Source organism: Manacus candei, unplaced genomic scaffold, assembly GCF_025592945.1.
Source record: "Manacus candei isolate 608988 ecotype Guabito, Panama unplaced genomic scaffold, ASM2559294v1 h1tg000015l, whole genome shotgun sequence".
Taxonomy (NCBI): Eukaryota; Metazoa; Chordata; class Aves; order Passeriformes; family Pipridae; genus Manacus; species Manacus candei.
The window spans coordinates 984,628-1,000,939 of NW_026138063.1; the positions used below are offsets into that span (position 1 = coordinate 984,628).

Genomic DNA, 16,312 nt, shown 5'->3' on the forward strand with positions numbered 1-16,312 from the left:
ATTTAGAGACGTCCTAGTTCCCTGCCAAAACTGGTGGTGTCTTTAAACTTCTTAAGGAATTTAATAGGTCTGGAAACTCTTAGTAGGCTACTAAATCCCCCTGTAAATCCTGGCAAATTCCCAGACTGCCCATTCTCACAGGGATCCATGGCCTAATTACAAACCCATTAAACACTGCGAGTTCAAGGGTCTGCTTTAACCCTGCAATTATTTGATCCTCCTCACACAAACAGCCTCGGTGAAACAGAGACAGCAAAAAAGGACAGAGCCAACAGGAAAAGAGAAGCACAGATAGGCAGAGAGAAGGCAAAGAGAAATTGTGGGGACAGTGAGTGGCAGTGGGAAAACACTGAGCAGGGAGGGAAGAGCACTGGGATAAAGGGGCAGACACTGCTGGCACTGTGTGAGGACCCTGTGCCAGGGGCACAGGAATGAAGGTGCCAAGATGCTGGTGCCCCTTCTCCTTCCCAAAGGAACGGGAGCAGCTCTCCCTGCTCTCCAGGAGCCACAGCCAGGCCCTGCAGGGATGGGATCCCTGATGGGATTCCCCAGCTCAGGTGTGCTGTCCCCTGTCAGCTGAACACAGAGAGGAGTTTGCTTTACCACACCTGCTTCCCTGGGAGTGTGCTCAGGCACTGCAGCCAAACCCAGGGAGCACAATCCCCAGCCAGGGCCCGTGTCCCAGCACAGCCACGTCCTGCCTCTGCTCCCACCAGTGAGGCACCACCAGCTTTGCCACAGGCCCGAGGGAAGGCAGGACAGTCCCTCACTGAGACAGTCAGTAGAGATCTGCTTTCCCATTTTCACGTTCACACAGCTTTGCCCTTCCACATTTTAACACAGAAAAGCTAATGGGAAACATCAGGAAACCCTGTTGGTTTTCTGTCCCAGATCTACTACTTGGTGTGACCTAGAAGGATGGGTTGGAACAGGACAGCTCTCCCTGGGTTCTGACAGTCCAGAGTCAGCATTTTTTCCTCCCCATTTTCCATACAGTACTCATGTTATAAAAGCCGTGTAGTTTGACATTTCAGATTAAAAAAGACTGAAAAGAGACATTTAAGTCATGGACTTGGTTCAAATGATCTCATTGTGCAGGGCCATGGAGCCAGCTAATCTGTGACATTGAAACACAACTTATTTTTCTTGCTGATGTCATTTGGATGGTGAAAAGAAACTCCCTCTTTGGGTGCCAGCAGTGAGAAAGAACCAAAAAATGCAGTTTATTTGCCACTTTGCCAGGCAAGGTGGTACCACCTCCTGCTTTGTTAAGTTGTGGTTGGTTGTTTTCCAGCGACCCAGACATTACTTAGGGATATTTTTAATCTGTCATCTTAAATTGAGATGTTTCTTTCCTCTGTTTTGAATACCTTCCAGCCTTTATAGTCTTCCTGATGTAACTGTACTCAGCACTCCCAGCAAACATGGCCTGTAGTGCTGAGCATGTGGATCAGGCTGGGAGTCCATCAATAATGGCTCCTTTTTTAACAGAATATGGCACTGAAAACAATCCCACCCTTTGGCACGGCATAACCTGAGCAGTGGCTGTGCCACTCTGGACACTCCTCCAGCCTGCTGGGAACACACACCTCAGGCTCTGCTCTTGAAGAGTCTCTCTCTGCTGGAACAGGCTCCTCAGCCACCAGCCATCTGATGTGCTCAACACACCAGAGCCACGCTGGGGGTGTATATTCACCCAGTGCTCTCACACACTGCTGTGCCCCAGGGGTTGTTTGGAGTTATAAATAATGGGATATTTTCAACAACAGGGACAGGATGCTTCAGTTTGTGCATGAGAGGTAAAGGCACTCACTGAACTCCAATCACTCAATGCACCTTCAGGCAAACAACAAAAAGACTCAACAGTCTGATACTTGACAGTGAAAAGGAAGATTATTCTATTGTTGAGAAAATGGGTGATGTTCCTCTCATTATCTAACAATGAAACGACAAGGCAGGGAGTAGAGTAGGGCTGCAATCCCATTATCCTTAGGGCTGCAGTGCCAGGGGTAGCTCTGGGACATATTTTACTCTGTAATGCTCTCCCTGTCCTTTCAGTGATAACCAACCCCTCCTGTCAGCTGCCAGATTCTGCCATACTCTCTACCTTTTTAAAAACATCAGTATTAGAAACACATCACAAAGGCATTTGCTGCAGCACTCAGGGCTACTCTGATGCTCTCAGAATATGCCATGATGGTGGCATCCACGTGAAGTGCTGTGCAGAACTGAGCAAAGCTGCTCAAATAACAACCCCTGGACTAGTCATCTGTAAACCCTCCTATGGATCCAAAAACCTGTGCTCCTTTGTTTGTCAACTTTAATTATCTCGTGCAGACACACCAGGCATTATGATTCAGCTTCAAACAGCGCCGCAGTCCAGCACATTATCAGCCCTAATCTTGTTCCTTAGTGGAATCCAGCTGCTGTCACTGAGCCAGGAGACACACAGAGCATAGACTGCACAATCAACATCCTCTCACATTTGGGGTCCCCATGCACCTCCTGCCCCTGGCTCACTCTTTGATCAGTGTTGCTCCCAACTCTCTGGCATTTCCTATCCCTAAGCCACTCCAAACACATCCCACATGGTCATCCCACTGCTCCCACATCTGCCCAACCTCCCACAGCCTCCACTGCCCAACCATGAGGCTCGTGGGCAACATCCACCTCTGCAATAAAGGCACCCTGGAAACCACTGGACACAAGGCCTAAGAGTGATGAAGATGATGATGGCACCAACAAAACACAAAGTGCAGGCTTTTGGGGTGATGCCAACAGCTGTGGATCCCTGGAGCTGTGGATCCCTGGAGCTGCAGGGCCCCAGTGCAGACAGCTGCTTGGAAACACAGCAGGGTGTTGACTCCTTGGATTTTGCATGTCCCTGGTAGTTTCTGCTCCAGTTGTTGCTGGAGTAAAGGCCTCTCTGTGTTTCTGCTCACTGTGGTTTTCAGTTAACCAGAGGAGTGTGACTAAGCTTTCACCCTCATGTTTGCACTGTGCAGGAAGCCCTGTGGTTAATGCTTCTGAACTCTCCTACCTCTGGTCTCTGTGTTCACACCATTACCAGCTTTCCTGCCATCTGCATATGGCACGGGCAGTTTCACACCACTTCCACTTTTACCCGTTTCTTCCACAAAACACACCCACTGTCTTCCCAGCACCACTTACAGCGATGACTCCCTGCAGGGGTGCACAGAAGTTCCGGACCCCAAGGGGCCTGTTAGCCACTGTTAACTGCAGCCTCGTGTGTGGCTCTCAGGCAAGCTCAGAAACAGCCAAAAGAAAAATAAAAAGCAGCTTTTCAGCCCAGGGTTTTATCAGGCTTGCAAACACCTGCAGATCAGTTGCACTTCGAGGCCCTCACCTAACAAAGACAAAGCCTCAGATCACAATACAATTAGACCTGAATAATTTAGGCACTGAAACAAGGATTCTGAGACCCAGACTGTTTACTTTCCTGAATGAGGAGGAATTACCCACGCCTGGATTCAGTACAAACTTATTGAGGAACAAATCCATAACCCAGTGAGGAAACACTCAGGCTGCTCAGACTTTAACACCTCAACTCTCTCTCCCAGCCCAGCTGCACTGAACACACACACATCCAGGGAGGGAAGGCAGCAGGTTCTCCATTCCCCTCTGCCTGTGACGCAGGCTGTGATGGGCAGGAGATGAGCAGCACTGAGGTGAGCAGTCACACACACAGGCAGCATCCACTTGGCTGCTGTTGGTTCCTTGCACCTTGGCTTTGCTGCTTTGGAAAGTGAGCTTCTCTGAAAGGAAATACAAGTATCATCAAGGTGGTTTCACAGGAGTGTAAATGAGTCCTAATGTCCCAAATGCCATCCCAAAGTCATTCTGGGATTAACATTTTGCTGTGGTCAGTTTGGACCAACTGGAGAAGACAGTATTGAATGGGTCTTTGGCTTTTCTTCACTACATGGAGAATTCCAGCTGAGCTGTTGTGACACTGCTTGTTTTTCTGATGGCTGATCAGTGTACCCATTTTTTTATGTTTTTCTACCTACCTGTGGGTGCAGTTTTTGGAGAAACTTCCTTCCCTAGCCAGATTTTTAAGGGACAGTACTGCTAAGGGATAGTGCTGCTATCTCCCCTCAGATTAATTAGCATTGAGAGGACACCTTTCTTTTTCAAGGACACCAATTTAATGACCGTATGCTCTTTCATTAACTCTTTTTGCCCATTATCTGATTCTCTAAATTGTATGCTGAGTGTTATTTGGTTCTATAAATTTACCCTGTATTTGTTTCAACCTGGTGGTTGTCCATCAGGAGTCCAGGGATCAGCAGTGCCAGATCCCACCAAACTTGTCCCTTTAAGGATGAACCTGGAGACACTTATCCTGCTCTTTCTCACTGCAAGCAGCAGGATCACTTGAGTGTAGAACACCAAAGGAAGGTTATAAGGACAAACTATTTATTCTTATCTCTAAATGTGAGGGTTTCATTGTTTCTTTCAATTCTGGGGTGAACTTTCTGTTGCTGGTTTGGTTTTGTGTTTCTTATCTTGGTGAAATCAGAGTCAGGGGAAGGTGATTAAGAGAGAAGCAAACACTGGGTGTTTAACCAGATTCAACACCAGCCCAATGTGAGCTGGTAAGAGAATGAAGCCTCAGGTCTCTCATCCCTAAAATTATAGGGTTGGAAAAGCCCTCTAAGGTCACCAAGTCCAGCCATTCCCCAGCACTGCCAAGGCCACCTCTGACCCATGTCCCCAAGTGCCACATCCACCTTTAAATCCCTCCAGGGATGGGGACTCCACCACTGCCCTGGGCAGCTGTGCCAGGGCTGGACAACCATCTCCTTGAAGAAATGTTCCCTAATATCCAACTTAAAGCTCCTCTGGAAGAATCTGAGCCATTTCCTCTTGTCCTACCACTTGTTATCTGGGAGAAGAGACCGACCCCACCTCACTATTGTCTCCTACTACAATCCTTGCCTCTGCTTGCCCACGGGAGCAGTGATAATATTTTTCTTAAGAAGGATATCACACTGTTGACTTTGTGGGAGTTCTCCCTATGAAAGGCCCAAACAGAAATGCCAGCACTTGACTCACAGATCACACCTCTCGTGGCCTGGGCATACACCAAGGTCTGTTCCCTCTTTCCAAGCACGAGGTTCTACAAGAGTGGAAAGTCTCTCACAGGTACGTCACTTCTCTTTGGGCTATTTACAGATTTCCAGATGAGTTTGTTCCTTTGTTCCTTTTCTCTCTCTTTGTGGTGAATTAGGCAGTTCTGCTTTTTTGGTTCACATAAAATTTTTAAAACAAATCCTTTTCTGCCATTTTAGTTCAGTCTGATCACACATCACCCTCTGCTTCCCGAGCTTGGTTGCAGTTAAGGCTGTGCTATAGGCAGCTGGTTACAGAATCACATGTATTTTTAATGACTCCTCTATTCTTACATTGCCTGGTGAGATTTGCTGTTGTTTAAGGCACCAGGTAATTTCAGGAGTGACCTGCAGGAGCACATGGCTTGTTCCAGGAACTGGACTGGAACTCTGCAAGAATTAATGCCGGGAAGGTTGAAAGTGAGACATTTATATTAATTACAACACTGATCCTGGAAAAGATATAATCAGCATTTCCCCCACTCTTCTCTGTAAGAAAATACAGTATTTTTGCTCTCTTTTTGTTTGAAACATTATTCTTGCCCTTTTTTTAGACTTCTATTGTCATTTTGGTGAGTAAAACCTCCTTCTTCAGAGGTTCATTTTGCAAAAGTGCTTCATTTTTACAGCCAATGCTCAGTTATCAGCCTCCCCTCTCCATTCCATCTGCCCTGTGGATCACTCACAGGGTAGTTCCATAAAGAAGTTGGGATTCAGTTTCCACTTTTCTTGGAGAGGAAATCGCCCCTCTCAAGCCACAGAGGTTTTCGTGTGTGTAGCTGGGAACAAAAGCTTTCAGAAATTCCAGCTGCCATGTCTGTCTCAGAGGTAATAAAGGTGCTTTGAGGAAGGCAGCAGGAGTGAGCGTGGTGCCTGGTGTGAGCGAGAGGAACGATGGCAACGCACATTGCTGCTTCTGATGTTTGCCAGTCTATTAGTAAAAATGAAAATTAATTACAATGAAACTTTGTAAGAACGAAACAAGTATCTCTTGGTACTCGGTTGGTTAAGAAATCTTACGACAGAGCTGAGAGCTGCTTCTCCGCGCAAGAAGTCCCAGCTGTCTCCCTCCCGAGGAGAAATCACTGGGTGAATGAGGACATGCGATCCTGCAGAGCAGTACGTGACTGCGTTAATTTGACAAAGGCGATGGGTGCGCATGGAAGCGGGCACCGAGCCGTGCAGCCGTGCAGCCGCCAACCCTCCGTGCGCATCCCGGCGCGGCTCCGGCGCGGGGAGCGATGAGCGATGAGCGGGCGGGGCGGGCGCGCAGGTACCGCCGCTCCGGGGGCTCGGACCCCGCGCTCCCCCGCCCTGCCCTGGCCGCTGCCCCGGGGGCGGCTCGGCGAGGTGCTGAGCGCGGCTCGGCGGGGCGGGGGGGCTGTTTGTTTGTTTCCTGCCCCATCCCATTTTTATGATCGCGAAGAGGAAGAAGCCTTCAGGTCACCCAGAGAACTGCTGGGCCGGCGGACAAGGGCTCCTTTGATCGGCTCGGCTCGGCGGGCGCGGGCAGCGGGAGCGCCCCGGGCGCGGATGTCCCGGCCATGCGGGCGCCCCGCGGCCGGGGGCCGCCCGGCACAGCCCCTCTAGCCTAAGCCTGAGCCTAAGCCCGAGCCTAAGCCTAACCCCGCGCCGCCTTCCCCCGGGACCCGCGGGCGCAGACCCGCCGCCTCCGCCCGGCGCCGCCCGGGGATGTGCGTGGCGGCCCCGCGGCCGGAGCCCTGCGAGCGCAGCGGGTGAGTGCGGGGACGGGGCTGCGGGAGCGGGGCGGGCGAACGGACGGACGGACGGACGGACGGACGAGTCCCCGCGCGGCTCCCCGAGCCGGCAGCCCCAGCGCGGTGCTCCCCGAGCCGGACGCGGGTCCGCAGCAGCGCCCCGAGCCCGCGGGACGCCCCGGCGGGGCCGCTCCGGGCAGCGGCTGCAGCAGAGAGCCCTCCCCGCCCTGGGCGGCCCGGCCCGGCCCCACGCACCTCCCCGCGGGGCCGGGGCTCGGCGGGCTCCGGGGCTACGCCGGGGCTGTGCCGGGAGAGGTGCATCCCCCGAGGGGCTGCCCCCGGCGCTGCCCCGCCGTGCCCGCTGTAGCCCATCTATCTGCACGGGACAGGCGGCACAACTTAGCGAGAAAAAAAAAGTATTCTCGTGACGTGCTGCATTTTCTGTAGAAGCGAACGCTCGGAACCAAGTAAGCCACAAGCCGATTTTCAACGTGCCCATCCCAAAACCAAAAGATAACGCATTAATTAACTCCCCGTACCTCCTAGATCAGGATCAATCAAAATATCGTCAGCTCTCTGCGGTGTCTAAGCTTTAGTAGGCAGAGCAAAGGGGAATCACAGAAGCACTAAGAGAAGTGTAAGAAAAACACAATACCAAGGCTTGTATCTGCTTAAATTACTCCTACACTTTCGCTGTGCTTGCAGTTAGCACATAAAGCAGCTTTTACCTGGTGTTCGTTAATGCAGATGGGACCAACTCCTTAAATAACTACAAGTAAAAATTAGTCAGACGCCTAGGACGGGAGGAAGAGTCCTGCAGGGACAGAAAGATTAGCTCACTTGGAAAAACTTAGCTGACTGCAAGGGACGCACTCGCACATGAAAGGTGCAGTGTTTCCTGCTGCTCTGCTGAACTGTGTTCTCAGTGCTCAGTCACCCCCCGAGTCAGGAGATAAGCATCATTGCTTAAATGAGGCTCCAGGTATTCAGGGGATTCTGGCGACTGGTCGGTATTTAGACCATGTAAATAGCTTTTTTTGCTGCTTAATATGACTGAAAGTGAGAAGGGGATAATAATTTGCTTTTTTATTATCTATGAACTTTTATCTTGCAGTTAATGCAGGGTAGATTTCTCACTCCTTTACCTGGTTCTGTGGGATTTCAGTCCTGTGCCTCACAAACCACTGTCTCATTTGACCAAAAAACCTACTCATCAGAGAAAAACAGCAACTCATGAGGCACGTGAAAGCAGTTGTACTGGTGCCTGTAGGTGTTGAAAGACACAGGCTGGGCAGACCTTGCAGGATTCCAGCCTCCTGAGCCATGGAAGAGCTGCGATTCTGGCACTGCCAGTCACCTCCTGCATCCTGATGTCCCAGGAGTAGTGACAGAAGGGGAGACAAGACACTTTAAAGGGAAGTAAAATGGTCTCGTTTTTCATTTAGAGGAACAGTGTCAGGGAAACAGGGGGTCCAGATGAAAAGCACAGACTGGGTTATGTGACAGACTGCTGCAGTTTGAGGAGACTAAGATGAACAGAAGTCAGCAATACAGCAAACTAGTTTAAAATAATGAAGTTCAATTCTTGGACTGGAATGGATGCAGAGACTGAGAAGGGTCCCTCGCTGACTTAGAGAAGGGAAATGCTGCAATGAAGGGTGACCTTTGTGTGAGGGGTCTGGTGAACGTGGGTGTTCCCATTATCTGCCCCAGCGAATGGGAAGGGTGTGTGCTGTTTTGGATGTAAGGAGCCCCAGGAAATGCCACAAGTTTCCATTGTGAAATACTGAGAAATACATTGCTGTACGTGTAGGAATTGGGATCTCTGTCAGTGGTGGGAACTCTGGCCCTGGAGGGAACTCAGACCTGCCACCAGCAGCACTGCAAAGGTGGCCCAGTTACCTCTAAGGAGCAAAAGAAATACAACCTTAAATTGTACTGCCTGAGTTCCCCCCGTGAGCCCGAGCCTGTTCCCACTGTCACCAGCGTTGCGTGACTCCTGTTTCACACAGCTCTAACCTCAAAAGACAGGCCTGGTTGCAGTTCTTTAAAAATTGCTGTGAAGACTCACTATCATCAGTGTGAATTTGACAGGCTCCCAGCAGAGCCTGAGTTTTCTTTCTATTTTTAGAGCCAGCTGTAAAGCTGTAGTCAAGAACTGCTTACATAATATTTTAAGAAATGACAGCCAAGCACAATGGCATATTTTGACCTTTGGCATTAGATAAGTAATTGGCAGATTAAGTTAATTTTTATTCAAGCAGAGAGACTTGCTTTTCACTTGCTTGTGAACTCCTGTACCTTCGCACCAGATTAAACCTCACGGGTAAATTTTCAAAACAGCTTTTGGTTTGTTGGCCTTCCTTTTCTCTCTGGTGTGAAGGAAGCTCCTCCACGGGAAGGAACATCCCCGTGCTGCTCTCCATCAATGACAGGGAGTGCGTGGTACGTTGTGGGGGTGGGGGTGTGCACGGGCCTGACAGCAGGGCAGGATTCCACAGTTCCTGACTGACAATCCAGCAGTGCTACAAAGAATCTGAAAACTCACCTAGAAAGCATCTTTGGTGCTGTGTAGCTGAGGAGCCGGCTCCAAACCTGTGGCTCAGTGTGGGCGCTCAGGGACTGTTCCCTTCTCCTTTGCAGACTGGGTTATGGGCAAGTCAGAAAGCCAGATGGATATAACTGAAATGAACGCTCCCAAGCCCAAGAAGAAGGGGCGCTGGAGTGGCCTGGAGGTGGGGCTGGCCGTGGTGGCAGCGCTGTTGGCCGTGGTGGCCGTCACCATGATCGTCCTGTACGCCACCTACGACGGTGAGTACGGCACCCCGGAGGGGCAGGCACCGAGGGACGGGGAGGGGGGTTAACATGTTATCTGAAATGTAAAGCTTGAAACGGCTTCTTTCCAACCAGGACTCTCGTGCAAAGTTGTGGTAAACACAAACCATCTGCTTGTTCTAGGGAATATTTCTGTTTGTAATTAATGCCTCAGTAAGCAAAACCCCACCAATTACAACACTGGTGAAGAAAACAAACTCCAGGGCTCCCTTCGTGTTCCTGGAGATGTAGGAAAATCCTATTTTTCCTTTTGCAGGCTGTTGCAGCAGGGACTCTCAGTGAGTGTAGTGATCCTGAGAGGTTTTGTGCTTCAGCAGCCAGAGCAAAACACTGGAAAGTCCTTCCATTCAGGGGTAAATACCCTGACAAGCTTTGGAAAAGACAATACAGAGAAGCTAAAATTTCCATTTGGGGTCAAACTAGAATGTTTTCTTATATAGGGAATTAAGTGTTTTGTTTCATTTTAAATTACTTAATAATTTTGTTTAAATTTTTTATTGAGGTCTAGTTCAATTATGGAATGGAAAAATGTCATTCTGAAATGAAAAATAAAAAAAGTTTTATTTCTAAAGACTCAAAAGGAAACATTTTCATGTTCCTGAACCTTGTTTTTTGTTTAGAGGACTTCAGAGTGAATGTCTCAGAATTTTCGTAGAATTCCCCCCAGATCCTTTTGTCACTGTAAGGTATTGCTACGTTCAAACTGACTTTGCAACTGTCTCCAGTCCATGTGCTATTTTTCTCTGAATTTCTGTTTTAAAAATAGCATTTTGCCCACCTCCAATTGATTGATAGGACATTTTCCTCTGATGACCACAAAAATTCCACATGATGACTGACTAGCACTGAATGACCCTAAAGGGATGAAGATGATGATATTTTTAGAGCCTGATCCTATAAATATTCCCTTACTGAGTGTAAAGTGTCCATTCATATTTATCTTACTGTACACTGCAGTTAAATTGACTGTCAATGAAAATATTTACAGTAGGTTTGATTATATTGACATTCAGTAAAGAATTAAGAATATGATTGTATTCTCTTTTAGATGGAGTTTGCAAGACAGCAGACTGCATAAAATCAGGTAAGAATGGAAATACATACCTTTTAAATTAATTTATGTCTTTTTAAGCAAAATTGCTACTGTGGAATGTTCCACTTCTCTGCAGACAAGTATGGCACATGCAGGCAAGGCATCTGCTACCCCACATGATTTTCTTAGCATAGTTCTCCTACAAAAGTAAATCTTGTGCTGTGGAACTGTCAGATCTTACAAAATCATCCTTCATGTCCAAAAAATTACAAATTTTATAGTCTGACAAGCTAACTTCATCCTTCAGTAACAACTGCATAAAAATTCTTCATTTACCTGCTGATCTGAACTCTGCTAGAGAATGCCCCAGGGAAATGCAGAGTTCCATGCTATGTATCCTCTTGTAGGAGGGGAAGGGGTTATCTGGGCTCTCCCTTTCCCCTCACCTCTAGTTCTCTTGGCCTGTTTTCTTCTCCACATCAATTCACACTGTTTTGGGGTTTTTTTGCCTAATTTACTTCTAGATCACAGAATGACAGAATCACAGAATGGTTTAGGTTGGCAGGGGCACCTTCCCCTAGCCCAGGCTGCTCCAAGCCCTGTCCAACCTGGCCTTGGACACTTCCAGGGATGGGGCAGCCACAGCTTCTCTGGGCAATCTTTCAGCTCTTAAGTTGAAACCCTCCTTCAGCTTAAAGCCATTAAATGTCCCCACTCTCTTTACAACACTCCCTCCACCTCATTCCTAGGCTCAGGAGGAGCCCCTCTCTCTCATTTCTCAAGAGCAGGGAGCATTTATCTGGCTGTGCCAACATGTATTTCACAGGGGCTCTGTGCCAGCTCTGCCTTCTCCTTTCAAGCCATTTTCCATCATGCCCTTGCAGGGTTCTCTCCAGGGCAGGAGGAAAGCCCTGCTCTGCCAAGGTGGAATCACCTGCTCTATCTGTAACAGGGCTCTTTTTTCATGGTGTGTTTTTCTGGGAAGCTTCTGAAGACGTGGCCTCTGAAATCCCTCTCTGGGTGTGACCTTGGGGCAGTCGTTCATTCCTTTTTCTTTCTCCACCCCTGTGGAATAACTTGGCTACCAAGTTCACAAAGGCTGTGGCCCCGTCACAGAGGTTGCCAGGGGATCTAAACCAGCAGCTCATACCATGGCTCATTTCCCAGCACTGAACTCTCACCCCACTGAGCAAACACGTTGCCTGTTGCTCAGCCTTGGTAGCTCCCCTGAGCAGCATCATGGGATGGCTCCGTGTTATCTCGTGTCATGAGCACCGTGGGACTCTCACACGGGTTCTCTGCATCACCACTGCCCCTCTGCAGCCCAGGGGAGTTCAGCCCTGGGCTCTTTCCTTCGTTTCAGTCTCATTTTAGACAGTAGCCAGAGCAGGCCTGGGAGTTGTCCCCACACCTCAGTCCTGCTGGAGACCCCCGTTGGTGAAGCCCCAAGGCAGTCCCAAGCTCAGGAACTGCACATTGTCACCAGCACACTCTAAATATAGGATTTATTTCAGGTGGTCATCACTGTCTTTTCATGACACTTCCAAGGTGTTTTCCTCCCACCATGGAAGCTCGTGCTGTGGTTTGGAATATGATCAATTTAGTTATCTACTGGATTTTTTTCATCTCTGGGGATGCTCATTTTCAGCTAAATATACATGTCTGCTAAAAAGGAGTTCAGATATACTACATGGTGATGAACCAGCTCCAAAGGATAAGCAGGAAAAGTTTGGAGAAATGAGGCACAATGTAAAATGAAGAGCTAGCAAGAAGTGCCCAAACTAATTGAGCAGAATGGTTTCACTCTTTTCTGCTTCTGTTAAAAGCTTTAACAGCATTTAACCACTGGAAAATAATGAAGATATTGATAGAGCATTTGAGAGAAGAGCTTCCAATAAATGACCAGCAATAAAAATGTAATGAGAAGTCAACTGGTCATAGGCAGGGTAAAATCTCAGTAAGAGCATGGTGGTGTTACCCATGGATGGGGGAGATCCCCTGCAGGGTGGCACAGCACACACCATGGAATGGGACACTGGAGCACTTTTTGGCTGAGCTGACACTCTGCTCATTTCCCCGAGGTCAGACATCAGAAATGCCTGGGGAGCACAGGGGATTTTGATCTCTCCCCTGTTTCACCTAGGTAAGCACATTGTGTTGCTCCTGTATCCTCCCCAGGTCACCAGTTGTTATGACAGGTTATATTACTTTATTTGTAAGCTATTAGAGCAACAACTGGCACTGTTGCTTTAATAGCAACTGGAGTACTACAGTAAAATTAATCATTAAAAGTAATTGAGATAAGGCTTTACATTTTCAGTACAGGTAGGCAACTGAGTAAACCAGTGACCACAGTCTGGGTGGAAGAGGAATAGGAAAAAGCCCAGAAGGTTTATGGGCAGCTGATGGGAAACTCCCATCAAGGAACTGGGTTTCACTGGAGAATCCGGTGTCATGATCGGTCAGTGACCAGTTGTCCTGGACAAGGCACTTCACGAGGGTCAACAGGGACAGCAAGAGGCACTATCAATTCTAGAGTAAAATGTGGAGTAAAAAAAGTGAGTATAGCTTCAGGAAAGTATCAACAGCAAAACCTTCCTGACAAGAACTTAGAAGGTCCAACAAAGTCAATATTTTACTGAAATAGCCTGGATTCAGTTGAGCCTACATCCTACTCAAACAATTCCAGCTTTACCTCTGCCATGTCTCATGCCTTTAATGCCCCTTTTCACCCCACTTCAATACAAAGAAGGGTAAGTCAGACAATGAAACATTTACAGTTCATTTAGAACTGAGTGGCCACTGCAGGGAGCAGCACCCTCGACTCATTCAGCCCTCAGCAAACACAGGCAACCGGAGAGTGTGGAGGCCGTGCTCAGTCAGGAACAGGAACAGCCATTCCTTGGGCTTTGCTCTGCAACAGTCAAGTGGGCTTGCCCCTCTTCTGAACCGAATGTATTTGTGAGCTCCCCATTCCGAGCACACACCCCAGTGACTGTCCCCTGTCCGTGTGTGACCGTCCCCTGTCCGTGTGTGACTGTCCCCTGTCCGTGTGTCCCCAGTGACTGTCCCCTGTGACCATCCCCTGTCCGTGTGTGACTGTCCCCTGTCCGTGTGTCCCCAGTGACTGTTCCCTGTCCGTGTGTGACCGTCCCCTGTCCGTGTGTCCCCGTTGACCATTCCCTGTCCATGTGTCCCCAGTGACCATTCCCTGTCCATGTGTGACCGTCCCCTGTCCGGGTGTGACTGTCCCCTGTCCGTGTGTGACCGTCCCCTGTCTGTGTGTGACTGTTCCCTGTCCGTGTGTCCCCAGTGACCGTCCCCTGTCCGTGTGTGACCGTCCCCTGTCCGTGTGTGACCATCCCCTGTCCGTGTGTCCCCAGTGACCATCCCCTGTCCGTGTGTGACTGTTCCCTGTCCGTGTGTGACTGTTCCCTGTCCGTGTGTCCCCAGTGACTGTCCCCTGTCCGTGTGTGACTGTTCCCTGTCCGTGTGTGACTGTTCCCTGTCCGTGTGTCCCCAGTGACCATCCCCTGTCCGTGTGTGACTGTTCCCTGTCCGTGTGTCCCCAGTGACCATCCCCTGTCCGTGTGTGACTGTTCCCTGTCCGTGTGTGACTGTTCCCTGTCCGTGTGTCCCCAGTGACCGTCCCCTGTCCGTGTGTGACCATCCCCTGTCCGTGTGTGACCATCCCCTGTCCGTGTGTCCCCAGTGACCATCCCCTGTCCGTGTGTGACTGTTCCCTGTCCGTGTGTCCCCAGTGACCGTCCCCTGTCCGTGTGTGACCGTCCCCTGTCCGTGTGTGACTGTTCCCTGTCCGTGTGTCCCACAGCCGCCCGGATCCTGGAGAACATGGACCGCAGTGCCCAGCCCTGCGGGGACTTCTACCAGTTTGCCTGCGGGGGGTGGCTGCGCAGGAACGTCATCCCCGAGACCAGCTCCCGTTATAGCAACTTTGACATTTTGAGAGACGAACTAGAGGTCGTTCTAAAAGGTCAGTGGGGTTTGTTTGTGGACCATGTAAAGTTTCTTCTTTGCCTTTACATGTTATCCTAAGGAGCTGTGGTTTTCTAGCAAAGCTGAAAATACCACCAGATATTTTGGGGTTTTGTGTTCGGTGCCCCAAACTGTTTGCTTGGAGAAGGCTGTGGGAGTTATGCTGCTGTGTCTGGCACTGGGGCAGAGCTGACCAGACCTGCCCTTTCTGGTATCTGCTTATTATAACCACTGAAATGCCTACCCTGACCCTCATGCACTGACACAGCAGCCAGGCAGGTGAAGGAGGAGGAGGTCTGCCCGTGCCCACACCAGCTGGAATGCTGGAAGCTGCTCCCCAGCAGCCCTATGCCCTGCATAGCTGTATTCCATCAGAAATCCCAAAGAACAGGCAAGCCATTTCCCAACCAGTCACACCACAAACTTGCAAACATTTCTTTTTCCACAAAATGCAACAGTGTCAAATGGTGCACAATTCCCTTTTTCAGACAAGAACAGTACAGTCAAAGAAGTCAGTTAATACTCAAGAAACCCTCTCCAAACCTCTCTCTCCACACTGAACATCCTTTTTTTACTTCACCTGTCTCCTGGTTTTGCCAGCTGTGCCTTCACATGATAGCCTGGCCACCTAAAAACTGCCCCTGGGAAGTCAGAGCATTTGTGTTTCACCAAGGGTGACCCACAGAGTATCTCCTGACTCCTCTATGCTCAGCTTATTAACATAGACCGATGTAATCACAAGGCACTGAACCTCCAGAGCTTTCCCCCCTCAGCTTTTGAAAGGCAAAGCCCCCCTGGCATTAGGGCTGGCACAGAGTATTTCCCATCCCCTCAGGGCTGTGTGCCCTCCTCCCCTCAGCACTCCCAGCCCAGCTCAGCCATCAGCACGCACTTGCTGTCTGTGTTTCAGATGTCCTCGACACCCCCAGCACCCAGGACATCCCTGCAGTGCAGAAGGCAAAGACTCTGTACAGGTCCTGCATTAATGAAAGTAAGTGTCTCCTGAGTTTACTGCATTGACATCAGCCAAAGAATCCCACCTCCTCACACAGCTCTGCCTGTACCCCAGCCTGTGCAGAATCTGTCAGAAATTCTTGGTGAAAACTACAGTGCATCCATCCTAGAGAGTCAAATAGGAACATTAATTGTAAAGTTAGCACTGTATCTCCTGCTTTAATAGCTATGGTATCTTAGGTGAGATTACATTACTCTTCAGTTACTAGTTTGCTGCAGATATTTAAACTCCAATCCTTTCAGTTAAATATGAGTTAATTCTTTTGTAGAAATCAGCAGGGATGAGGTGAAAGCTCCGTGGCATTACCAGGCTGTGGGAAGACAGGGAGACCATTTAATTCAAGAGTCTGAGCTGGGCTCTGCCACTGGAACAAAGAGCAGTAAAACAGTTTGCAGGGCTTCCTAAATCACGTATTTATAGTTTTTATAATGGTATTAATACTTCTCAAAACTATTATTTCAAGCTCTCTGCAGAGAGAAAAGACAATAGTTCTTCAATGTCATGGCTGCAAGGATGTGCACATGCTGTTTGCATCATGACTGGAATGTTTTCACATTAAATGTTAAAGCAGAGTCATCCA

The 16,312-nt window shown here is 49.1% G+C and overlaps 1 protein-coding gene and 1 long non-coding RNA gene across 4 annotated transcripts in view; one reads left to right on the forward strand and one right to left on the reverse strand.

The window, feature by feature from the left end:
- The window catches only part of LOC127468661 (uncharacterized), a 41,644-nt gene that overhangs the window by 3,427 nt on the left and 21,905 nt on the right, over positions 1-16,312 (reverse strand). The window lies entirely within an intron of this gene.
- Positions 6,466-16,312, forward strand: part of MME (membrane metalloendopeptidase) — a 30,671-nt gene continuing 20,824 nt past the window's right edge. Inside the window, exons 1-5 of one of the 3 annotated variants that reach the window (XM_051781987.1) lie at positions 6,466-6,871; positions 9,497-9,664; positions 10,737-10,772; positions 14,554-14,715; positions 15,628-15,708. In XM_051781987.1, coding sequence (XP_051637947.1) covers positions 9,505-9,664; positions 10,737-10,772; positions 14,554-14,715; positions 15,628-15,708 — 439 coding nt within the window. In that variant the 5' untranslated portion in view covers positions 6,466-6,871; positions 9,497-9,504. Of the gene's footprint in view, positions 6,872-9,106; positions 9,299-9,496; positions 9,665-10,736; positions 10,773-14,553; positions 14,716-15,627; positions 15,709-16,312 lie in introns of those variants that run through there. The other 2 variants (XM_051781988.1, XM_051781986.1) reach the window with 2 other exon arrangements.